The 26313-nt window shown below is 44.9% G+C and overlaps 1 protein-coding gene across 2 annotated transcripts in view; it reads right to left on the bottom strand.

The window, feature by feature from the left end:
* Positions 1-26313, bottom strand: part of MASP2 (MBL associated serine protease 2) — a 252671-nt gene that overhangs the window by 24360 nt on the left and 201998 nt on the right. For both annotated transcript variants that reach the window (XM_078642238.1, XM_078642239.1), the window contains exon 10: positions 16861-16935. In XM_078642238.1, coding sequence (XP_078498364.1) covers positions 16861-16935 — 75 coding nt within the window. The remainder of the gene's footprint in view (positions 1-16860; positions 16936-26313) is intronic.

Here is a 26313-nt window from a genome sequence, read left to right as displayed (position 1 = left end):
GTGGCACACATACATGGCCTAAGGGCATGTATGTCTGCCACATGGCACTTTTAAAAAAGCACAAAATTGCTTTTTTAGAGGTTTTCGATATTTACCACCAACTTGTAGTTGGTGGTAAACAACGAATCCTGAATACAAGAAGGCACTCACTTGAGTGCATCCTACATAGCTTTTTGGATTCGGTAATTACTGATTCATTAAAATAAGGAATCAGTATTTTACCGATTCCTTAAGGAATCGGTAATTACCGAATCCTTAAACCTGCCTCCTACATCTCAAACCCTAAATACCGGTCGGTAACGCCCGAAATTCGGTAATTTCGACCGTTACCGACCGGTATTGGGCTACCTACATATGGCCCATTGTCACTTACGGATGGGGTTGGGAACCTAGTGTATACACACGCGGGAATGGCAGATCTCTTTACGGAACACATGGCTCGAATATATGGCGGGGGTGATGGGCCTGAGTCTGCAGAAATAGCAGAATTTTTAGCACGAGTGGAGTTACCCCAACTGGCAGAGGGGGAGGAGGAATCGCTAGGTGGGCCGATCACAAGAGAGGAAATTCTGGGTGCTATTAAACAGCTCAAATCTGGGAAAGCGCCGGGAAATGATGGCTTCCCAGAAGAATTCTATCAGAAATTCGCACCACTTTTAGTAGACCGGCTAGCGGCGGTGTACAACGAGGTCTTGCAGGAGAAGAGGTTGCCGAACTCTATGCGTGAAGCTTTAGTGATCATGATCCGAAAACAGGACAGAGACCCACGACTAACTAAGTCATACTGACCAATCTCACTTCTTAATATAGATGTGAAGTTGTTGAGCAGAGTTTTGTCGAGCAGACTCCTTCCCCATAGGCCGCATTTGATCCATCCGGATCAGGCGGGATTCATCCCAAGACGTAACACGATGTTTAATCTGAGACGCTTAGCCCATGTATGGCATGACCCCACTTTGATACAAGGGGAGCATGCCTTAGCTCTTCTAGATATCGAACAAGCATTCGATTCTGTGGCATGGCCCTTTATATGGGCGGTATTGGAAAAAAAGGGAATGGGCCAGGGGCTCAGATACTGGGTACAGCTGCTCTATGTTAGGCCCAGTGCGAGGGTAAAGACCAGAGGAAGGATCTCCAAATCGTTCACCTGGAGAGGGGCACAAGGCAGGGGTGCTCACTCTCCCCTTTAATATTTGCGATGGTTATGGAACAATTAGCAGAGCTGCTCAGACAGCGTCTAGTGGAATGGGGCATTAAGGTAGGAAACATTCGACATGTGGTCTCAATGTATGCGGACGATACCCTTGTATATTGCAGACAACCAACAGAGTCGATCCCGGTCTTGTTGACGGTGTTGGAAGAGTTTGGTAGGGTATCTCACCTTCGAGTAAATCCACAGAAGTCGAAGTTGCTGCCTCTGGGAAGTTTGTCTTGTCGACCGGCAGATACGCTGCCGGAGGTGGGCCTGCCCTGGACAAGGGACCCCCCTAGATATCTAGGGATCAGATTGGCACAACCAGTGGAGCACATTTTGGGTCTTAACATGGGAAGGGTGGTTGAAGGGATACGGGGTCCGGTGCGCTTCTGGAGGGATTTGCCCCTGTCTTTGATGGGTAAGGTAGCAGTCGCAAAAATGATTATAGTACCAAGATGTTTATATGTACTACAAAACTTGTTGTATGCAATCAAGTCTAGTATTTTTAAAGAATTGGATATCCTGATAACAGACTAGATGTGGGGATTCAAGCGTAAACGCGTTAGCCTGTCAACGCTGAAGCGACCATGGCAGTTGGGAGGGGTAGAAGTCCCATGTATGGAATTTTATTATATGGCTGCACACCTACAGCATTCCATTCACTGGTTGGATAATCAGGAGAACTGGGAAAAGAGTTTGTTGGAAGGGTCATACGAGGGAGGTTCTCTTCCAGAACTGTTGATGAAGGGTAAAGGAGTTCCTGTCACTGAGCCCTACCTTATTCGGCAGGTAGCGGAGATTTGGGAAACTATGATTAGAAAAGTAGTGAGACATGCACCGTTTGCACCACAAGCCCCACTATGGGTAGTTCCAGGGTTTGCAAAAATAGCGCAATCAATGTCGATTCACAAATGGAAAGAACGAGGCTGCCTGTCTATGGAAGACCTATATGACAACGGGCGGTTTGTCACATGGGATGCTGCACAGGCCGCATTTGGGTTGGGCGCGGGACAGTATTTACAATACGCAAAGATTTCACAGGAGGCTAGGGAGATATGGCCATCATTCCCAGAGGAACCTCCGGTAACCAGAACCCTACAGGTGATGTTGTCTAAGGCACATGGGAGGCATATGATAACCCACCATTACAAAGCGATCCGTGAGGACCTGCCGCAGAAACCACTCCCACTTCAGGCGAGATGGGAAGAAACGATAGGTGAACCCTTGTCAGAAAAGGACTGGTGTAAGATTCATGAAGGGGTAAATTAATACAATACAATTTTGTTCATCGGGTCTATCTTACCCCACAAACTCTCGATAAAATTTACCCTGAGCGCTCCAATACATGTCCCAGAAGCCAAACCCCGGGGGCTGACTTCGTACATGTGGTATGGACATGCCCGTCAGTGGAGGTGTTTTGGGTGGATGTTCTACAAAAAATAAGAATTGCCACAGGTTGGGAGGTTCCCAAAAAAGTGCGGACAGTAATATTGGGTCTTTTACCAACACCGAAAAATAAAAAATTGAGCAGGAAATTTGTGAATTTAGGCCTAATACTTCCAAAGAGACGCATTGCCATCGAATGGCAAAAAACGTCGCCCCCAATGCTAGGTCGATGGCTAAAAGACATGACTGAATGGGCAATAGCAGAGAGGGTCCGTATGGCGCATGTTAGGAGAGACGAAAAATTAAAGGACGACCTCCAGGCATGGTCGGCGATGATAGCGGATTTACAACCCCCTAGGTTGGAGCCCTCACAGACGGGGACAGACAGCCCACAGACTCTGGGGAACACACAACTGTAGATTAATGAAACAAGTGACTCAGCACGCAGAGATCACATATGGACGACAGAGAGTTTAGTAGATGAAACAGTTGCCGACTAGGGGGGAGGGGGGCATTGGAATGGTGGTGTTTTTTGGGTCAATATGATGCAGGTTTCTGGAACAGTAGGAGCAAAGGGAGGGGTTCAAAATTTGTTTTGTGCAAACAGTGTGATGTAACCTGTAAATGCTACGATTTGGACATGTCAAAATGGTGCTTATGGGTACGTTCGCTATATTGAAAATGCCAATAAAGTTTATTAAAAAAATTTAAAAAAAGTTAGTGGGTTGGACATACCCTGGTGACCCACCTATGGGAGAGTCTGGGGAGAGGGGTGGATACACCCATTCCCTTTGCCCAGTTTCGCACCAGAGCAGGGGCTGAGTGCCCTTGCAACTGGTTTGAACTGGGATATGCACAGGGACACCAAGTGTGCCCCGCACTGTCTGAAAAGCATTCCCTGAATGCACCCACCCAGCCCCAATACACTAAAACCTGTCTGGGAGGTGGTTACACGTCCCTGTGACAGGAAACCTATTGTCCAGGCCTCCCCTGCCGGACTTACGTCCAGCAGCAGGAGGTCAGACCCATATCTGTGGCTTCAGCATCCATTTTGTGATGCTGGGGTTCTTTTAAACTATTTCCGGTTAGATCAGTGTGTACATGTCTCTCCCTCTAGAAGGGTGGAATTCTACTCCCGCCGCCAGGATTGGCGGGGGGGGGTAGGATTCCAAACGGTTTGACAACAAACACAACATGTTTCCAAGAAGCCATTCCAAAGTTAACATTTACCGCAAGGTTATAATGCACTTAAGAGTATATGATCTGGCAGAATAGGCTCCGAAAGCTGCAGAGGGACCCAGCTCATGCATGGGCACCCTCTCACAAAAAATCAACACTCTGCCTTCAGGATTGATAAGGCCAGCCATAGGAGTATAGGTTTATATGTGTCAGTGATTAAAGGTAGATATAGGTAACCTATATCTTAAGAAGGGGTGCATGCACCACCTTACAAAGGCAAAAAAAAAAAAAAAATTTAGGAAGGCTTCCCAGGGGTAACATAATACATGCTTCAGCCCCTGGTAGGCCTCTGGGGTACCTATGCCCTTGGTACCTAAGGTACAATATACTAGGGCATCACAAGGGTAACCCAGTAACCAATCTGGAGTGTACCTAAAGTACATGCAATCATTTTAAAGAGGAAGCAGCTAGGCTGGGGTCCTGAATAGCAGGGCCCCAGCCAGACTAAAGTCGAGAAACAGTTAAACACCAGCAAAAAAGTGGGGGTAACCATAGTAAGCAGATCCTACTCTCCTACACACTGCCAAAACATGTGTGCTTCGTCTGCGTTGATCTCATCACATTTGGGACATCTCTTCACTGCCTGGGTTCTCATTTTCGCCAGTTTCCAAGGCATCCAATAGGCCTTATGGACTGTAAAAAGAGGATTCTTCCCCAGTGGAGCTGCCTTCACATATAGCCATAAATGAGACATAGATAATTGCCATATCCGATGGAGGTCCAGAGCCGGCAGTTCCCTCCTCCAGATTGCAAACAGTGGGACTTACACTTCCTCAGAAACCCGAATCATCATCCAATACCACTCCGATATCTCCTTCCGTAATAAAGGACGGGAACAAATCTTTGACTCCCAGAATTGATTTCCCTTTCCATCTTTACCCAGCGTTTTTACCCAACTCATTAACTGATAGTATTTGAATTTGGATACTGTCTCTTCCGATGTTTCCTGCATGCGCTGCCAAGAGATTAATTCAGTGTCATCTAGAAGTTCCGCTTTCCTAATTCCGCTTAAATGCAATTGCAAAATAAGGAATCACAAATTTTGCGAATCCTTATTTTGCACCAGTTTTGCTTCATACATTCCATTTAGCAAATTTGCATTCTCAAAGGCCGAAATTCTGCGAAATTCGGCCTTTGCGATTGCGAATTTGCATGATACATATGGCCCAAAGGGAGGGAACTCCATACTCCATGCCTGTAATTGTTTCCGTACACTAGAGGATAGATTATCAAAATTTACTTTAGCTATGTTTTCTAAATTATGAACTATTTGGATGCCTAGATACCTCATGTTGGGTCTGGATAGCTCAGATGGGAAACAGGTATTCCATTGCATTATCTCTGTTTTCTGTTGATTTATGCCGTAACCTGATACCTTCCCAAAAACCTCAAGTATGTCCCGAATTGCTGGGAGTGACGGAGCTAAGTGGCCTGTAAAGATCATCAGATCGTCGGCATACAGTCTGACTTTTTTCGTCCACCCATTACATACAAAGGGAGAGATGTTCCAGCAAGATCTTAGTTTGATTGCCAAAGGTTCAATATATAGACTAAAGAGAAGCGGTGATAAGGGGCAACCCTGTATAGTCTCCATACTGATGCATACATTTTTAGATAAATTCCTGTTGACTAATACTCTGGTAGACGGATTCTTGTATAAGCATTTAACTGCTGCCAGAAAGGTCTCTCCTAATATAAAATGCTTAATCGCCTCGTATAAAAAAGGCCAGCTGACCCTGTCAAAGGCCTTCGCGGCATCTAGGGTCATAACCGTGAATGGCCTGCCATATTTTTTTGCCAAATCAATTGTGCCGATAAATGCATGCGTCAATTTGTGCAACTGTCTCCCTTTTATGAAGCCTTTCTGGTCCGTATGGACCAGGGTTCCCACTATCTATCCAAGCACTTGGTTAGTATCTGATAATAAATCTTGTAATCGCTATTGAGCAATGAAATAGGTCTGTATGACTTCCATGCCCTCTGATTTTTATTTGGTTTAAGGAGAATAGTTATGGTGGCAGAGTCCCATGTGGATGGAGGGTTATGGTTGGAAATAAAAACAGAATTACAGAGTTGTAATAAGATTGGGGCTAACTCATCTTTTAGAATCACAAAAATCTCATTTGGAAGGGCATCCGGGCCCACCGCTTTCCGTTTCTTTAAACTACTAATGGCTTTGTCAACCTTTTCCATACAAATTGGGATATTAAGCTTTTCCCTTAGATCCCCCTGGAGGTGTGGAAGATCTAAACCTTGAAAAAAGCCTTGATTTGTTCTTTATTTGGTGCCACATCCTCCGTATACAAGTCCTGAAAGAACTGTAAGAAGGCGTCTTCAATTTCGCAAGCTTCCGAAATTATTTTGCCTGAAGTCTGACATTTTAATTCTTTTATATAATTCCTGGACTGGTTAGCTTTAGTCTTCCAGGCTAACAATTTCCCGCATCCCTCCCCATATTCATAACTCTACTGGCCTCCCATTTCCGCCTTACTCTAACTTCCAGAAAATCAGCTAGCTTGGATTTTGCCAACTGCAGTTCCTGTTCAATTTGACCTATATTTGGAGAAATTGGGGTCTGTGCCAGAATACTTTTGAGAGCTTTTATAGAGGTTTCAAGAGTATTGATTTCCTCCCTAACCTTCTTGCATCTGGCAAGGCTATCACTGGATAAGATTCCTCCAAGGAAAGCCTTATATGTGTCCCAAACAACTTCTAGAGGGGCTGGACTACGGTTGAAAAGGAAAAACTCCCTTGTGGCCACCGTAAGATTTTCCACTACCTTGCAGTCTAATAGGATCGTGCGATTTAATGTCCAATGACGTAGGGGTGTTTTATCTCTGAACATAATCTCAAGAGAAACTGAAGAGTGATCCAATAGATGATCGGGGACCTGCATAACTTTCCTGATATTCTTGTTAATGCTTAAATCTATCAAAAAATAATCAATCCTGGAACAGTGGCCATGTTTCTTACTATGAAAAGTGAAACTTCCCCCTTCTGTCCCATCCTTGTAACTAATGGCTCTCCAGATATCTACTAAACCAGTATCGGATATCAGCTGCTTCAAAGCCCCTCTCATATTGGGCGCTGACAACGCTGCCCTCCTAGAGGTTGTCTTTTTCCGGATCCAGACAAACGTTAAAATCACCCTCCAATATGATGGGCTCACTTATATCAACTAAGTACGAAAACAGTGTACGTAATGGTGTGGGGTTGTCTAGATTGGGGCCATAATATCCCACAAAGGCCAGCCGAACATTATGGATTTTTGCTTTAACTATAACCCACCTACCACATGGGTCTACTATGCAATACCCCAATATAGCTTGGACAGATCTTTTTTTTAAAAAGGGCCACCCCTTTCACCGTACATGACTGTGAGGTATATATGCAATGATCAATCCACTGCTGACCCCTTAGGATCTCTGGCCATTTTTCTTGGGCAAGTGTGATTTCTGGATAAAGACGACATCTGTGTCTTTTATTCTCTGATACTCTGAGATTTTCCTCCTTCTTGCAGGAACCCTGAGACCATTCCCCTCCTGAGATCCCTCCCCACCCTGAGGAACCCTCCCCATAGACAAGAGGTAAACTGATGTTAAATTACCTCATGTGAACTGTCTAGCTGTGCTAGGACGGAAGGCTTCAGTTTTATACTTGTTGTGCCTTGATCTGTTCGATAAATTTAATGACTTTGCTTGGGTCTCTAAAGTTGTGCATTTTATTATTCTGCATTGCCCAAACGTGGTGGGGAATCGTATGTTTGTGGTGCCCCCCATCTCCCTCAGTTCCTGTATAAATGTGCCCAATTCCCAATGCCTGTCCTGCGTAGCACGTGAAATATCGGATCTAATGCAAAAGGCCAACTATCCTTTTTAAAGACTCTTGCTTTAAGGGCTCCTGCTAAGATTTTTTCTTTTAGTGAGTGAGATTTAAAATTCACCAGAATCCTTCTTGGATTGTTCTTTCCCGGCCACCTTGTATAAGCATCTCTGTGTACTCTTTGGATATCCTCCTCTAAACAACTCCGATCAATCTCCAAGTTAAATTCACTCAGGAGGTTTATCACAAAGCGTCTTATGTTTCCTCCCTCAAGGCCCTTGGGCACGTTCAGAATCCGGATATTGTTTCTCCTGAAATTGTTCTCTAATGATTCCAACTTATCTCTCAACTCTTTCTCAGTATTCTTCAGGCTCTGAATTTCTTCCTTATTAGCGTTTACTTTTTTGGAGAGATCCTCTAAGGAAACTTCCATGGCCCGACTCTTTCCACCAGGTTATTGATCTTTACCTCCAAAGCCTTCTCAGTGCCTTTAATTTTTTGTTGATTTATTTCGGAGATCGTAAATTTCTCCCTGACATCTGTTAGTAGAGTAGATAGGATGATGTCTAATTCGGGGAGTTCAGGAGAATTGGTTTGTCTATGGCCTGCAACAGGTAGTCCATCCTGAGCCTGCAAGTGATTTTCCGAGTTTGTGCGGGATTAAATTGCTCCGGGGACAGGTCCCCTTCTGCCAGGGGACTGAACCTATTCTCTAGGCATAAGACCCCCCCCCCCCCACTTTAGCAGCAGCCGTGCTCTTCATAACTTCTGAAGAGACTCTCCTCTCCATAGGATGGAACAGCGTCCTTGAGGGAGAGGCCGCTAGCATGCCTTGAGCTTGGACTTGCACTTTGAAATACGAGCGGAGTGAAGGTGTTACTTTTATATTTTCTGACTTCTTTTTCGTGTGCCTAATGCTAACTTTCTTCAGTGTTCTTATCCCGGTAGGTCTTTTTGTCACAGGGGCACGAGTAAGTTGGGTAGTGCGCAAGAAGCTTTGCCACCTAATACTCCCAGAGGGGCTGAAAGGGCATCCGGCCTTTTTCTCCACTAAGACACTGCGGATAGTGTCTTCTCTCCCCAAAAAATCCCTGTTCCTCAGTGCGTATATGTTTACTTTCTGCTCGGACTCTTCTCTGAATTTCTCACTGATTTCTTCGTTGTTTTTGATAGTGGCCACTTTGTATTTTAATGAATCCCTTTCTTTGGCGCCAACTCTGATATTCCCAGAGTCCCTCTCCCTCCTCCTTACTGGAGTCATCGAGAGGCCCTGCATGACATGCCCCCGCTGTATCAATCAATCAATCAATCAATCAATCAATCAATCAGGGAATTGTAAGTGTGCTACTCACCCATGGGGGTCTCAAGGCGCTGGGGGCAGGGGGGGTGTCCGTAGAACTTTCTAGCCGAAGAGCCAGGTCTTGAGGGTCTTCCTGAAGGTGTTCAGGGAGGGGGCTTGTCTGATGTCTACCGGTAGCTCGTTCCAGGTCTTGGCTGCAATGTGGGAGAAGGATCTTCCGCCTGCTTTGCCTCTGTGGATGCGCTGGGTTTCAGCCAGTGCGAGGTTGGAAGATCGGAGATTTCTTTTGGGTATGTGGAAGTTGATTCTGTCGTTGAGGTATTTGGGTCCGTTGTTGTGTAGGCATTTGTAGGAGTGAGTGAGGATTTTGAAGCTGTATCTCTTGCTGAGTGATGCAGCTTTTGCAGCTCGCGACCTGAGCTGCAGCTCGGCAACCCCCTCTTCCTGGGAAGCCGATCCTTGCAGCTGCGGGGCGTCCCAGGCTGAGCCGCTCCGCAGCTTTGACCCACATGCCTCCTCCTCGTGGCTCCGTTTCTGCCCCCGTCATGCTTGGCGTGTTTTGGTGCAGAGACTCCAGCTGAGGCAAGCGCCCGAAAGTATGTCCCGCGACCACCACTGAGCACACAAGCTACCCCCGTTACTGCCACATCACCTCCATGGCACAGGTACATTTAGATGCGATCCTCCACTAGCTCGCTAGAGAGCTTGCAACCGACACTAGCTGTCGGCCGCCATGTTCCTCCGGAAACTTGACACTTACCCTGAATAATGATTATACAAACATATGAAGGTGTGATTGGTGGATTTCTTTCACTGAAATGGAAGCAGTGTTCTAACTGGTGTGGTATGGGTTGCGCTGGAAGCTGGGATCAGAGTTAAAGCACCCAACTTGAGTCTTAATAATTAGAGAGGCAAAACTAATAAGATCAAGGAACAACATGATTTATTATCCAGGTTACAGGTGCTCCATTAGAGGATGATTATGGAGAGATTCTCCAGGAAATAACAACTTGCAAAGTGAGCACCCACCACATGCCTGCTAAAAGGGCTGTGGAGAAGTACCAACTACATAAGGCAGAGAGCTATGAATATAGCAACAGTTTAGGGAAGCAACTGGCCTTCAAAGCAAGACATAAAGAGGTATAGCCTTTTTACAGTGTTTTAAGACCCTTGCCGGAATGTGCACTCTCCCAAGATAACTTGGGATAGGGGGGATACTACAATCTGTTCCATTCTACCTTACTAAAGCTCAATGAGACCGATTCAGTGAAGTATGAGATTAAATAGATTCTATTGTGTATGCTTTTGTCACAATGTCATACTATGTAATGTGGATAACAGCCCAGCATGGTGATTCTTCTGTTAGGGGACATGGGTCCTCAGTGTGTCTGATCTCCGTTGTATTGTTATATAATCAATAAACAGACTTTGAAAATAAAGAGGTATAGTGCGGCATTATTTCCATTCACGATGATCACTGTCAGGTAGTTAATAGCCTAGAGGGTATCATTGGGGTATTTGTTGAGTTCTTACACCCTTCATCAGTCAGACTTGGCCCCCTCATCGGATGCTACTAAGCAATATTTGGACCAAGCAGGTGCTTTGGATTTAGGAGAAGAAGGTAGGGTGGAACTTGAGTCTCTGCTTACTCTAGAAGAGTTGAAAGAGGCACTGGACTCTCTGGCACTCAGGAAAGCTGTGAGGCTAGGCAGAATCCCATTTATCATACTGTTTTCTCAGTCCTTTCATCTGTTATGGTTGCCACTTTTTTGGAGGCCTAGGGAGAACAGTATGTTCCTGAGTCATGAGCAATTACAAACATTGTGGTGTACTTAAAAAAGAGGGAACCACGTCTAAATCCTGGGTCTTATAGCCAATTGTGCCCATCAACAGACATGCTAAGAATTATTCAAAGGTGTTAGCAGTCTGGCTAAGCAGGATCATTGCCAATTTAGTCTCTCAATAACAACATGGGTATATCCCAAGTTGTAGTATAACAGATCATATTAGACTGGTAATAATGCCATTTGATATAACAAAAACTATCAGGACCAGTATGGTAATTATTCTGTAGACATGGAAAAACCATTTGACCAGGTCACCTGGGCACATCTTTGGGAGGTACTTGAGAGGGCAAGCCTGGGGCCTGGTTATCAGGCAGCTCTACGGATCACGTATCGCAATCTGATGGCTAAAATACAATTGGTGGGTATGGAGACTGACAGTTTTAAAATTACCAGAGGGGCAAGGAAGGGTTGCCCATGCTCTCCTCTTTTATTTGATCTATATAATAATATTTTTTTTGTCAAAACCAATTAAAAGTTCAGCTATAAGCCCTGTGGTGATGAATGGCTTTGTGTCCAAAATCCTGGCATATGCAGACGATGTGGCCATTGCCACCACAGACCCTGATGCAGCATTCTGGGAGGTGGAGCAGACGCTGCTCGTTTTGGATGGATTTTAGAGTATTTATTGTTTAAGGGAAAGACCCAAATTGTATGTTAGAAATTAGGATTTTTGCAAGACTGATAGTTTGGTTTATGGGAGAGTTAACATAAGATCCAGGGTGGATAATGTTTTTCATCTAACAGGAACCAGTATGGCAATGATCATGCTTGACACAGAAAAAGCATTTGAAGAGGTCATCCGGGCAGATGTTTGGGAGGCACTTGAGAGGTTAGGAGTGAGGCCTCTTTATCAGGCAGCTATACTGATCATGTATCCCAATATGATGGCTAATGTACAATTGGTGGGAATGGAGACTGACAGTATTAAGATTAGCAAAATTAGCAAGCGGACAAGGCAGGGGTGCCAGTGATCTCCTATTTTATTTGCTATATATAATAAAAAGAATTCTTTAATTTATTAATAAGTCAGCTATAATCCCCGTGGTGATCAATGGCTTTGCGACTAAGATGATGGAATATATGGACAATGTGGCCATTGTCACCACAGACCATCATGGAGCCATCCGAGAGGTTGAAGAGGAGCTGCTAGTTTTGGACAGATTTCAGGGTTTTTCTTAAATAACGGAAAGACCCAAATTGTTATAATGATGATACTCACTTTGATGATTGTTGTAAAACTGATAGTGCAGTCTATCTGGGAGTTAACATAACCTCCAGGGTGGATAATGTTTTTTTCATCTAACTATGATCCTATTCTGTACTAGATAAAGAAAGACCAGGCTCACGTAAATATACTCCATCTAACAATAATCGGGTGATGTAATCTCATTCAAATGTAGGTGCTCCTAAATGTTCTTTACCTATTTAGAGCAATTTCTGCTGGGGATAGGGTATGGTTGGTTGCAGATGCTGGATGGCATCCATAGTAACTTTATCTCGGAGTTTCAAAGGGCAAGAAGTGTCATGAAATACCTAGTCTTGCCACTGAAAAGGGGTGGCTGGGCCATTCCTCACTTTAACGACTATTATTGAGCAACAATGCCAACATATCTGGAGTTGTTGATCACTGGTTCTCGTGGTGTTTATTGTCTGCCAGAGAGCATGCCAAGTATCTACAAATTTATCCAGGGCAAGGAAGTATGGCTTGCCCAAGCAAAGCTTTTTTTAAATACTTGCAAATAAGAGACTTCTTCCATAAATTGGATGACAATAGAACGTCATTAGAGCAGAAAGTGGTTGGCCAGTCCTTTAAACCCCTAGGGTGCCACAAAAACTAAAACAATATACAAGCTGCCTATTGATCTTAACCTAGATGATTTAAATATTTAATAAGAGAAATGGGGTAGAAGACTAGATAGTGCTTACAATACCATATTTTCAGGCAATCTCTGAACAATGGGCAAAAGATACTGTTATGTGCTATGTTAAGAAGTTGAAATGTTGAGACATTGTACAACCTATGTTATACCCCTCAGAAGCTGTGCAGCTGGGGAAAAAATAATAGATTCAAACTATCTGTGATGTGGTGACAGCGAGGATGATATAGTACAAATGTTTTATACTTGTGTAAAACTAGTACAGTTCAGGAATAAAATATGAAACTTTTTGAGCATGACTCTAAACACTCAGGTCTAGATCACGCCTCACCTAATGCTACTAAGAGTTGATGTGCAGTATAGTGATAAGTTTTAACTATACCCAATTTTTGTTGCAGTGGCGGTAGCGCAAATCTGTATCGCAGCAGCGTGGCTGAATTCAGAGCCTCCCTCCTTTCACCAATGGCCTTCTACACTGTGGTCACTATATTATGTAGAAGAGAGCTTATATCCTTATGAAGGCAAGGGTCAAGGGCAAGAGGAATTGTTGTCTGTATGCCGGTGGCCAATGGTCTAGATACTCTTTAGCATCATCTGGCACCAGAGCAAGTCGGTTAGATTTAAACATTGAATAGCAGCACTTAACCTTTAGTAACATATCCCGTACCGCCAGGGACTCTCAGTTAATATGTACGCACTCAAACTAGTCAGCACTCTGTGTTTCAGTTAGCTGTGATTAATGCTGGATAGTAAATCACATAGTCGTTTCAACGCTCCTTGCTCACCATCATCATTGTTAATGTCGACATGTATGGAATATAATACATTATAATAGCCTGACCTGGTTCTATGTATCTCTCCTTTTCCAGACCCCTGAGGAAGGGTCTTGTGTTTGACCCGAAATGCATTGGGTTTCATAAAAGACGGTCTGTTCATTAAGCTGATAAAGACTAATTGAAGGAAGTTTGTCATGAAGCAATGGATGAATTCATGAATCAATAAATGAATATCATGATTTAACTTCGAGAAACTTTACGAAATGATTTGTTCAAACCAAGAAGAAGCATGTTAAGAAACATATTGTTTTAAGTTGAAGTGCACACATCCAGGGACTGGTCACCCGGACCCACACAGCTGCAACCCTTTTATACCCTCAGGTGAATAGTATAGCTTTCCTCATAGACGTTTTTTTTCCCTTTCTTGTTAGGTATAGTAGGCTATGGTGGAGTTTAAATGGAGGGATAACCCTGGAGGGGTGGGTGGGGTAACAAATCAAGTATTATTATTATGTATGGAAAATCGCTGGTTAATTAATTTTTTGCGACAAATGGTTTTTCAGATGAAGCATTTATTATTTGTCTTTAATGATGGAAAAAAACTGTTAGTCTTCTTCATTTTATTTATTTTGAAATTTCTTTCTCCTCAATAAAAAAAAGAAGAAAGCAAATGAGTGACAACCAATGGTAAGCAATGGGCAGACTCCAAGTCACTGTATGTTGTTGACAAGCCACAACATATTTAGTAGGATTTGAACTAAAAACGAGTCAGACTGAGGATGAATTCTGGTTTTGCCACCTTATTTGAAGCGCTACAGAACTTTGGGCACAAAGAGACCTTATTTGGGAAAAGTATGAAGGTCAGCTGGTCCTTATGTCTTCTGTAAGCTTCAACACTCTGATTTTTAGAAGGAATACTTGTAGCCATTGGATCGTGGGCCAGAAAAAACATCTATGTCCTTTCTGTGCCAAAACCTCTATTTTGTATCTTCCTCTTTGGAACAGAGCTTTCTCGCCCAGCATCCCCTTACTGTAGGCAAGGTACTGGGGGTGTTGGGAAGAAGTGAGGGTGGCACAGAGCCTAGCAGCTGCTCGTCATTTATCTCTACATTGATTGATTTGGATGGGGGCTGTCTGTGTCTGCCTAAATACTGGAAGGTAGTAGAGGGCGGAGTACCTTTCAGACAATTGTCCCACTACCGCCACATTGTTTGGACTGTTGGATGAAGGGGGGGGGCATCTGAATGACCTTTGGATAATCTTTCCTATACCTCTTCAATGTCTGGCTAAGCGCTGGATTCAAGTGAGGTCAGGAGGCCTGGATGTAGCATCCACACTGGCTGAGAGTGTCCTGAAATTAATACCAAAGAGAATTCCCATCAGTGGTCTTGTGTCAATAGTACAGAAGCACTGCATTTTTAAGAAGACTCATACTGCTGAAAGACGTCCAAGGATGTATTAGGGCCCATCATGAGCACCTGCTTGTTTGTGAGAGGGGTTTGAGAATGGGCCAGAGGAAGACATAAACAGCAAGGTCCCTATGACTGTGAGCTCTGCAATCACCCATGCACCTCCGACGGCACTCTTGTTGCTGTGACTCACCCGAGGTCGTGGGTGGTGTGCTCATGTGAAGCACAGACTCTGTCAGCTGGGCTGAGGTCATTTTCGCAGCATCTCCACTTGGTGAGCTGTGCCAGATGCATCCCACTGAAGGGGGGTGGCCTCCACTGACAGCAATGCGCCACAGGACTTCCACCACCAAAACAGTACTGTGACATTGCTCCTCAAAGTAAGGGGAGACAGTAGACACGCACTAGCCTGTGGCACCAATTATTATCCAATTGTGACCATAAGTGACCAAAGCAACAGGCCATACCTTATTAAAGCACTTTGATATCCCCATGCACAGGGTCAAGGGGGAACACATATTACAAAACAAAATTGACATATAGCGTATCAAGGTACTGCTCCCATTTGTACCCGAATAATCACCTTCTGGTATACCATGTACAGTGATTTTTTTTATTCTGTGTAAGAGTATTAAAGTACTTTTCTTTTTGTAAAATTATAAAAAAGTACTGGTTGGATAGTGAGGAATTATTTGTCACTTAATGACAGTTACACAATGAGTCTCTCAACCACTTACTTGAGTAAACTCTCGACAACTTGACTTTGCTAGTCAGAGGGTCAAATATCAATGGGGTGAACTTGGTGCTCAGTTTTGGGTCCAACAGCATGGTTAAGTCAATGGACATCAATGGGAAATTGCTCAGATTAATAGAATCTGACCCAAGGAACCCCTGAATTGCCAAGGGCTCCTGCAAAAGGCCCTCCTCCCATCAAACCCTAAAATAACCTGCAGTTAACCTAATTTGCAAAGGAGATTATGCTGCCAGACAGCTGTTGGTAGGGGATGGGTAGGATCCAAGTGGGCATTTCTCCTTGACGAATGTTTGACTAAAGGAGGTGGCCCCCTCAACAGACCATGAGGTAAAATGCCACCAGTAACTAGGTATCAAATACAGATGTAGGTAGGTCCTCTCTGCCTCTATTAACAAACTTCTTACCTTTACTTCCAGATAGGGCTGGAGAGGTAGGTATTAACTCCAATGAATGCCCATGGCCTTTTAGGCTTTTAGGAAAGGGCAGAAACATGCTGGTTGAACCCAGGAGTATACAAGTATCATGGTATCCACATCTATATCCTGCGATTACCCAACAATATTTTTAATCATACCCAGGATACCACGGAATAAAGGAATACTTTTGTGGTATACCATGAGGTATTTCTAGTCCGCAACAGGACCCATGCTATCCAGAATAAATAAATAATATGTAAGAACTCCCTCGGGATAGCCCAACCCTCGGTCGAGTCCGCCCTGGTAGTACCACCTTACCAGGGTGGGATGAGGAGGCCTATGATGGAGCATGTCACATTACATGAGTGAGCCTACCTCATCCAATTCTTGGATTTGCCATCTTTAGTAGGAGACACGAAAGCCTCCTTAAAAAAAAAACAGATTCATCTGGATTGCTTCTGTTATTTCCCCTTAGATGCTCCCAACACAAGGACACCAGGCAACTATTGTGTGTTATAATATGCTGCCAAGGACACTAGCTATAATTCCAGTTTGGCTATGTTGGACTCTACTACATCGTGAGAGAAATGTTACTTTAGAAGTCATCATAATAACAAGCAAGGTATTCTCATTCAAATACTTTTGAGCACTATGGAAGATAAAAACTGTTTCCTAGCTCTTCGGAATGAAAAAGATGTCAGTAGTGTTCAAAACCACAATGCAATCATGGTCTTTAACATCAGAGCATTGTTAGTGTCTATGTTTTCATTTCCCCCACATTGAATGAACAAATTGTGTGTGTATATATATATATATATATCTTCAAATGCATACATTACCAGGGTCACAGACAGGCAGCGTCCTTTCTCCTGTGGTGCTCTCCCATACACCTGCTGTTCCACAACGGTAAGTGCCTGGAAATAGGTAAGCCATAAACGTGAATGATTAACATATGGATGAGATGACTCACACAGAAGGTTGAGACACTATGCATTTAGAGACAGGTTGCATTGGACGTGCCTGCAGGGCACAAGGGTATATACTGCTGTAGGTTGAAGAAGGGGACCATAGTGTATGCCCTTGTACACATGCATGTATGCAGAGGGTGTTCAAGTCATTGAAGTATCATTTCAATACATTAGAGGACTGGTAGACAGACATGCTGGGGTGGCACGGTCACCAAAAGGTATACAATGTTTCTAGATGTGATGGAACTAATAAGTACCCCACATTGGATAACAGTAACATTTGTTATTTACTGCGCTTAGAAATGGCATACGTGCTGAATGCAAAGTACATAAAACAAGCCATTATAAACCAATTTTGCATCTATTAATTTGAGTTTAATTAAATTCTGAACCTTTGAAAATGATTACTTGGAGCCCCCTGCATGTGTGAGCAGACTCAGTAAATATGCCTCCAGTGCCAGATCATAAAAGATTTTTGGCTGGCGGTATTACATGTTCTGGGTGTTAAATAAAGAACTGCTTGGTGCAAACATCAACCAACGTATTATGAACGCAGAATTGTGAGGTAGTAGTGTGTGACAACAAGAATTATATAGATGGGTAACGGTGTGTTACGAGGATGTTTTCATCAAGGAGTTCTAAATGACATCAAATAGACACTGAACCTTGAGGTGAAAAACATCCACAATATTCACTTTTTGCCAGCTATAATTATGTTCACATTGCCCACCAACATCATCTGCCCATGCTTTGAACTCCTGCTGAACAAGGACAAAGGAGTAATGAGGAAGCTATACATAACATCGCCTCTACTCCCTGTACTAAATACAAAATAAGCAATGCCTAGCCTCCTGCCACCCAGGCCCACCACTCTCCGTGCTGTGCCTTCCCTCTGCTCAAGAACCTGTGCTCCTTGCTTTTCTGTTCTGACGGGCTCTCAGAGAGCACAAAAAGAGCAACCTAGAATTCCTACATGATGTAGCAACAGTGGGTAACAGCTTTTGTTTACAGCAGCTGCAGCCCTGCAGGTATGAGTGGTGGGGCGATATGGCCAAGTGGGGGTGGGAAATTTGACAGACGATGATGAGAGAAAATTCAATAAAGAATTCATTTTCCCCTGTCGCCATCTGTCGAAATTCCCGCCCTCCAACCTGGCCCCACTGACCCACCGGTCTTACCTCCACGGGCTGCGGCTGGTTAGCAGCTATGCAGGCATATGCATCAAAGGAAAAACCGGTCGCAAACGGGCAGATTCTCAGAATCTGCCCCTTTGCGACCGGTATTTTTGCATTGGGGTTGCATCATCCCAAATGCAAAAATCGCAATTTAAGGAATCACTAAATTGCGATTCCTTAAATTGCAATTGCATTTAAGGAATCCCAAATTGAGATTCCTTAAATGCAATGCATCAAAGTAAAAAAATAAGCGATTTCGCTAATAGGAGTAGCAAATTACCATGAAGTTGAACTTCATCGTAATTTGCAAAAACATTTTTCAAAGTTTCACGTTGCGCAAAAACCTGCCCTTAGGGCATGTGTGTGTGCAACATATGTGCACAGATCAATTTCAGGGGGTGCAACAGGGTGTCATTTTGACACCCTTGCACCCTTGAAATTGCATGAGCCAGTTGTGAGTACCTACTGGTACTCGCAAATTGCTCATGCAATCTCCAATTCATTCCTATGGGCCTGGAGGCCCATAGGAATGAATGGGACAGCATTCCTTAATTGCGACTCGCAATTTGCGACTCGCAATTAAGGAATGTGTAGGAATCGCTATTTTTATAGTGATTCCTACATGCATAAGCTTTTGCGATTCCTTAATTAGCGCAATTAAGGAATCCCAAAAGCCTACCTTGATGCATGTGCCAGATTGTTACTTCATACCAGTGAATTACTAGCTTTAGAATCCAGTTATTCACACTAGAGGCTCTATACCAGAGCCAAGCATAACAAATATATTTGTGCATATTTTCTGTGTTTTATTTTACTGTGCTGGTGATGTGTTGTTTTTGTGCTGCTGTGTGTTTGTGTTGCATAATTAAATTGCACATTGTGTTTCACTGTGGTTGTTTTCTGTGTTCCATTTTGTGTTATGTTATTGTGTTCTGTTGTACTCTTAGAAACGCAGACTTCCAACTTTATTTTTCACAGTATGATTGTACAGAGAAGGAGGCAGGACCATGGCAAGGGGGTACTCAGTAAATGGGGCTTTGGGCATCCTGTTCTGCCTAAACACCCCCCTCCTGCCCCCTACATTAAGTATTACTTATATGAAGGAATATATGTCTTTACATCGAATGCGCTACAACGCATTCCATTACAACCCGAACCATTACTTCGAACTCGTTACAACTTGCTGAAGGGGGAGCGCTGGACTTAGGAATAGTATGATTTACTATTTCTACTTCAGTTTGTACAACAGCAGGGAAGGTGTTGGCAACACCTTCTGCCCCCTACAGCAAGTCATTGTAACAACTTGTGATGTCATGGTTCACGTTGTAACAACGCGCTTGTTGTAACGACCGCGTTGGAATGGAATGCGTTGTAGCACATTCGATGTAAACAATGTCTCCCATCTGAAGCCACCTCCCGTGCCCTGGGAAGGTTTTGAATGGAGCCTCGCCTTGCATAGCCTTCTCACCTGAGCATGAAACCTATTCTATGAAAAGGATGCCAGCTCACTGTGTGATAGTGCCTCTTCACCAGGTCTCTGTGTGATAAGGCGCTAAAGCATGTGTCACTTGGCGTGTGAATTGGCGGGCCTGGAGATGTCAAAGACATCTGCCAAAAGCAGTGCGTTTCTTTAAAGTTATAGACACACATGACCATTTACCACTGAATAAGGTGGTAAAAGGCCTCTTCTCCACCTCTTCAACTATTTAAGACACCACTAAGCCCAAAAACTGTAGTAAGGACCATGCCTTAAATTAACATGTTGTGTGCTCACTTTATGTAATACCAGATGTACAAAGTCCTTTTGTAGTTCCAAACCCTGCAGTTTGCAAAATCACAGTGTTTGGGACTGCAAAGGGGACTTTTCAGTGTACTAAATCCATTCTTAATGGCAACTAGGGGTAGGAAGTGAAATTGCAATTGTGCAACTTATACACCAGATGGCAAACATTACCAAAATTCACAAGAAAACACATTCTAGGCAGCTCGCTCCCGCCCTGTAAATTTATAATATCAAGGTGCTAGGAGGTATTCTCTATGGAGCTGAGCTCTGGGGTACTGGCAAAACAAACTGCTTACTTGCAATTGAGAACCGGTTCCTTAAATCTTTGGTGGACCTACCAGACTTCCGCTGACACCCCTCTACTTGGACCTTGCACACAGGCAGTTAATGCACAAATTAAGCTATACATTGTTAATGTTCTGGCACAGGATATGGACAGTTGATGAGCTTGCCACTTACCGGGAGCTTCTGATAGTGCTCCTGAGGTTACCATTGATATCTTCAATCCCCTTGTTTAGATCAGTGAGAGAACTACTCGAGGGGATCGGGAAGGAAAGGTTCTGGACCAAACCAGATAGCCTATCCACGATTTTAAGAACAAAACTGAAAGAAAGGTTCTGGGAAGTCATGCCAAGAAAAGCACTGGCAAAAAGCGAGGGACGCTTACCTTCGGAATTTCTAGATTTTAAATCCGTCTACCGCTTTGAGGATACATTGGCTGAAATTGTTCCTCCAATGGCACGAAAACTATTCTTCCAGTTTTGATACAAGACCCTTCCCACAAAACAGTTTTGCTCAAAGTGGCTGCTGCTTCATATGATCTCGGTTCTGGTGTGGGAGTGGATAGAATCCTTTCTAGCCAACAGATCACAGCAAGTATGGCTGTCCCCTTTCTCTTCTACTCCGAGAAATCTGACTACGGGGGTTCCACAGGGCTCTACATTGAGCGCTCTTCTGTTTAATGTCTATATGACACCACTTGTTTACTTGGCGGAGGAGCTGGGTGCTAAGATCATAGCCTATGCTGATGATACCCAGCTCCTCTTCACGTGGAAGAAAACTGATTTCTCTCCGACCACTGCCAAAAACTGTCTCGCTGAGGTTTTTAAATGGCTAGCAAAGGCCCAACTGAAATGCAACGAGGAGAAATCGGATTTGCTCCTCTATGGTTCCTTTCCCCCGCATTTCAGAGAGGACATTTGGCCAGTGGGCTACCCCCTGCCTAACTCTATGGGGAGCCCGGCAAAAAATCTGGGAGTCTGGTTTGGTGAGGATTTAAGATTTTTGCCTCAGATTAATAAATTGGCCGGTGTGTGCTTTGGCACACTGAAACGCCTAAAGAAGTTCCTGCCCCTCTTGCCCAAAGTGGTTAAAGAAATGGTGTCCCGTGCTCTCATCCTGTCACGTCTGGACTATGCCAACGCCTTGTACATTGGTCTCCCGGCATATCAACTAAAAAAGTTGCAGCTTGTACAGAACGCGACGGCAAGAGCTTTAGTGGGTAATCCTGGCAGATCTAGCGTAAGGCAGACCCTACGGGATCTGCATTGGCTCCCGGTGGGAAATGGATACTGTTTAAGGCTCTTTCACTGGCTCATGGTGCCCTCTACAAGGCAAGGCCACAGTATCTTAGGAGACGCTTCACGTTCTATGTGCCACCCCGACATCTTCGCTTTACAGGCCAATGGCTCGCAGTCGTACCTAGGTACTGCCTGACCAGATTGGGCGGCAACTCCCTTTCAGTTAGAGCGGCTATGGCTTGGAATGCTTTGCTCTTTGAACTATGAAATATTGATGACCTTAGGCAATTAAAAAAACAGTTAAAAATCTTGTTACTTAAGTAGTTTTTCAGCCGGGTCAGCTTCCTTCCGTCTCCACCATTTGGCTTCTGCGCCGGGACACTTCCAAGTAGCTGTGTGCGTTATAAATGGAGGATAACTTAACATAACATACCATAACATGATGATCTTTGCCCTGCATGTAATGCCAGCTCAGAAACAATTGTTCAGTTGCTATTTTTTTGCCCACACTACCATCTTTCAAGGAAAAAATGGATCATTCCACTGTGCACACTTGTTGTCCGGGCCACTACCTCGAGGAACTAAGAATTTTGATGACTGATACTCGTAGAGCTGTGGTCTTTGGCCTGTCAAGATACTGTCAAGCACTTTGAATAAGGCGCACTAGATGCACTTCATGACTCATTATATCCCCCCATCGCCCCCATATTATATCTGTATGGTATTAGTGTCCCCCAAGACCATCAAAATGTATGATATTTTAAATTGTTCTTGTTGCACTCTTCTAAACTATGTTTGTACTTTTTGAATTTTATCTAAAACTGTACTCCCTGTGCACATTTTAAATTATGCTTGTAATTTTGTATTTTATTTAAACGGTTTTGTCTTCTTTTATGATCTTTTATGGTCGAAATAAACTTGGTGATGATGATGAAATTGCAATTGCGGTTACAAACACCTTGAAGGAGATGGTAGGTGATTCTCAAAGAAGGGAGCCTCACATTGCAACATCTTCTCCTTTGTTACTTTTTGAATTTTTAGCAGCCTTGGACAGAGCATGCTCACCCCAATCTTTTCCGAGAAAGGAATCTTAATATATATATATATTTTTTTAAAGCAGCACTGGTTCCTTTGTTGACCACTGGCCGCTTCTCATTTTGCCGTAAAACACCGGGAAGGTGGTCTGTTCTTTATTGCAAGTCTCCATCCCGGTGTTTATAGCTAATCACCGGGGGTTGCTAATAGCAACCTGCTCTGCGCCCCACTGCGGCGGAGATTGTGCAGTGCAAATTATTAGTCCATAAACTGCATTTCAAAATCAGAGATCGATCACAAAAAGTTGGTGCGCAATCAGTATCTATGTACGTTGGGCACAAGTATTTTAATATTTTCGATATTTCCAGGAGACTATCTGCCAGATTCATGAAAACCATAATCTGCGAATTCCAAATTGTGATTAATACCGAATCGCAATTTAGAATTCGCATATTGGGATTCATGTAAATCTGCGATAAAATATAGCGAATCGCAATCGGCCGCAAAAGCCGATAGCGATTATCCTGAAATCGCAGAAAATTTGCAAAAACTGTCAAATTCCGTGTTGAAATTGCGATCTCGCTATTAGCGAGATCGCTAATTGCGATCTCGCTAATAGCGAGATCGCAAAAACGGGAAGTCGCATTTCGAGCACTGTGATGACATCACAACCAGGAAGCAGGCAGTTCCCTCCCTCATTCAGAATACTGAGGCAGAATTGGAAGCAGCACTGCTCAGAGCTCCACTCCAACCACCTCCAGTTTTTGCATTTGGATACTGCAGGCTGCAGCTATGTCACAGGAAGCACCAGGGCCCAGTGACACAGGGAGAAAACGCAAAATGAAATTCTCCGAACAGGAGCTGGAATATCTCATCGATGGAGTCTGTAAAGACCATGATAAACTTTTCGGCACGGACTCCAGGAGGGTGCCAGAGGCCGAGAAACGGCGACTGTGGTTGCGCATCCGCGCGAAAGTGAACTCTGTTGGAGTCACACAGAGATCAATAGATGAAGTCAAAAAGAGGTGGTACGACCTCCGAGGTCGTGCCAAGGAGAGGGTGGCTGAGAGGCTGGGTGAGCGCCTTGCAACAGGAGGGGGAGAGCATAAAGTCCCTCCCAACACCCCATTGGAGGATCGTGTTGAGGACACATTGCGACCTGAGGCATGCGTGGGGGTAACCCGCCTGGACTCATCTCGACCCACCCAAGACAGCCAAGGTAAGTGCCATGCGACTGCGACCCTGACCCCTAACAATGGCCATGACCCTATAGCTACTCATAATAAATCCCAGTCATGCAGCCCATGCACACCAGAATATCCGCTATAGCATTGTGGGACATGTAGTCTGACCACAATGTACAAAAATTCCCATGCAGCCAGACATGACCTAATGTACTCAATGCAACAGCCAGTCAGGGAATGGTAGCCAGCATGCATGTAGCAACCTCACATGTCAAAGATACATGTAATTAATCAACGTCCACTTTCCATCACAGGTGGCGCCGATAACACCAGCAGCGAAAGTGAGGGGCTGCAAATTGATGAGACACATGAGGATCCTGAGGGTGAGGAAGATACATCCACACAACCAGCTCCATCTGGCCAAGCACCAGTGCCAGCAGGCGTACCACCACCTGCAACGCCAGCTACAACAGGCGCACCACCATCGTCAGCTGTGAGACCCATGCCAGTGGCATTGGCAATACCAGCAGCTGACCAGCGACACAACGCACACCTACTGTGCCCACCCAGCCCAGCAGGCAGGTCAGGGAGCGGCGCCAAAATACATCACGCACCGGCAGGAGGGGGATGACTGTGCGTGTGCCAGGGCTCTCAATAGAGTACCGCATGCTGCGCGTGCACCAATTACAGGCACGACACCTTGCAGCTATACACCTGCAGCTGTACAATACAGGCAGGAATGTTGCCCATCTGTCCGACCGGATGGACCGGATGACCACAGCCATGGAGGAAAACACTGCAGCCATGGTTAGGCAGCGAAACCTCTGCCGCCGCCGCCGGCTCCTCACACGCCTCACGGCGTACACGCGCTCCAATTATGTAATTGGCAACGCCACTTCCCAGCTTGCCCGTAGGTCTCTGGCCATTCAACTCCAGATGGTCCAATGCTGTCAGGACGTGGCACGGGCACTCGAGCAGGTAACCACTGCTGTTCAGGCTCAGCAGCCAAATGGCCATGCAGGAGGGGATGACACAAGTGAGGGAACATCTACTCACAGCAGCCTGTCTTCGTCACAGGTTAGTGTTCCACGCCGCAGCAGCAGGCCCACTGCGGCATCACGTGCTCAGCCAGAGGAAGAGCCCGAGAGGCGACTGGGAGCCGCGCGCCGGAGGCGCCAATGACATTAATGTTCATAGGGCAGTGACATGCTGCTGACATAAGCATGCCCACTACAAAATCTCGAGTAGTATGACGCAATACTCCTCAAATGTTACTGTTTGAAATAATGCCATATTATTGTGCAGCCAACAATAATATTTATTCAATAATAGTACATCAGACTCATGTCATTATTTCCAGTGTCATGCATGAGTGAAGTGTTGGGTGAGGGGAGTGGGTGCACTAGAAACAGTTCATTGTGATTTGGTTGCGCCGTCTGTGTCCTTCTGCAAGATTTTCCCCGCGTGCATGACGCGCATGTGCAGGTGGGCGGTGGTCCCCTTCAGACTCACTGCCAGAGATGCGCTTGGTAGCAATGTTGTGAAGGATTGCACACACGGCCACGATGCGGCAGCAGACCTCAGGATTGTATTTCATGGCCCCACCTGTCTTGTGCAGTATGCGGAACCTGCTTTTCAACAGGCCAAATGTCCTCTCGATACAATTCCTTGTGCGTATGTGTGATGCATTAAATCGCCGTTGCTGTGGTGTTGCAGGGTTGAGGTATGGGGTGAGGAGGTACTCACGGAGAGCGTAGCCGCTGTCACCTGAATGAAAGGAGCAGAGGGTGAGTGCCTGTACTGCGCAGCTACATGATCACAGTGTACAATTTTGGGGCATGTGTACTTACCTAGTAGATGACCTTCCCCAGTCGTGCGTGGATGCTGCTGTGCCTGAAGATGAAGGAGTCATGTGTGCTCCCCGGGTACTGTGCCACAATGTCCGTGATGAATGTTTTTGCATTGCACACCATCTGGATGTTGAGGGAGTGGTAGCTTTTCTGGTTGCGGTACATGTACTCCGTTTCTGCAGGTGGGCAAATGTGGATGTGTGTACAGTCAATACATCCTATGACGTGTGGAATTGAGCAACATTGTAAAATTGCAGCTAGGTCTCATTGAGGTCCTGTTGGCTGGTGGGGAATGATATATAGTGGTGTAGCCGGGTCAGCATAGCCTCCAGGAAACTCCTTAGGCAGCGAGACATGGTGGGCTGAGATATCCCCCCTGCAACAGCAGCCATCCCCTGGAAGCTTCAGGAGGCCAGGAGGTGCAGGCAGCACAATACCTGCACATGTGTGGGCACGGCATTGGTCCTCCTTGTTGGGTGCTGCATCAGGGGGTCTAGGTCCCGGATGAGCTTGATTATCATAGCCCCATTCAGGCGGTACTTAGCGTATATTTGCTCCCTGGTTTGGCCCAGAAGGGTGACCCGCTGGCGGAATATCCGCTCCTGTATCCTACGTCTGTTCCGTGCAGCTCGCTGCAGCCTTCGCCGCCTCACCAGCATGTAGAGTCCAGGCATTGTGTGAATCCCCAGGCTCCAGCTGCATGTCCTTAAATGTGTTTGGCCAGCCCAGCACCAGTTGGGAGTTAGTTAACCGTTTTTTATGAAAAAAAATGTTCCT

This window comes from Lissotriton helveticus, chromosome 5_1, assembly GCF_964261635.1.
Source record: "Lissotriton helveticus chromosome 5_1, aLisHel1.1, whole genome shotgun sequence".
Taxonomy (NCBI): domain Eukaryota; kingdom Metazoa; phylum Chordata; class Amphibia; order Caudata; family Salamandridae; genus Lissotriton; species Lissotriton helveticus.
This window is presented reverse-complemented; position numbering and strand designations above follow the sequence as displayed.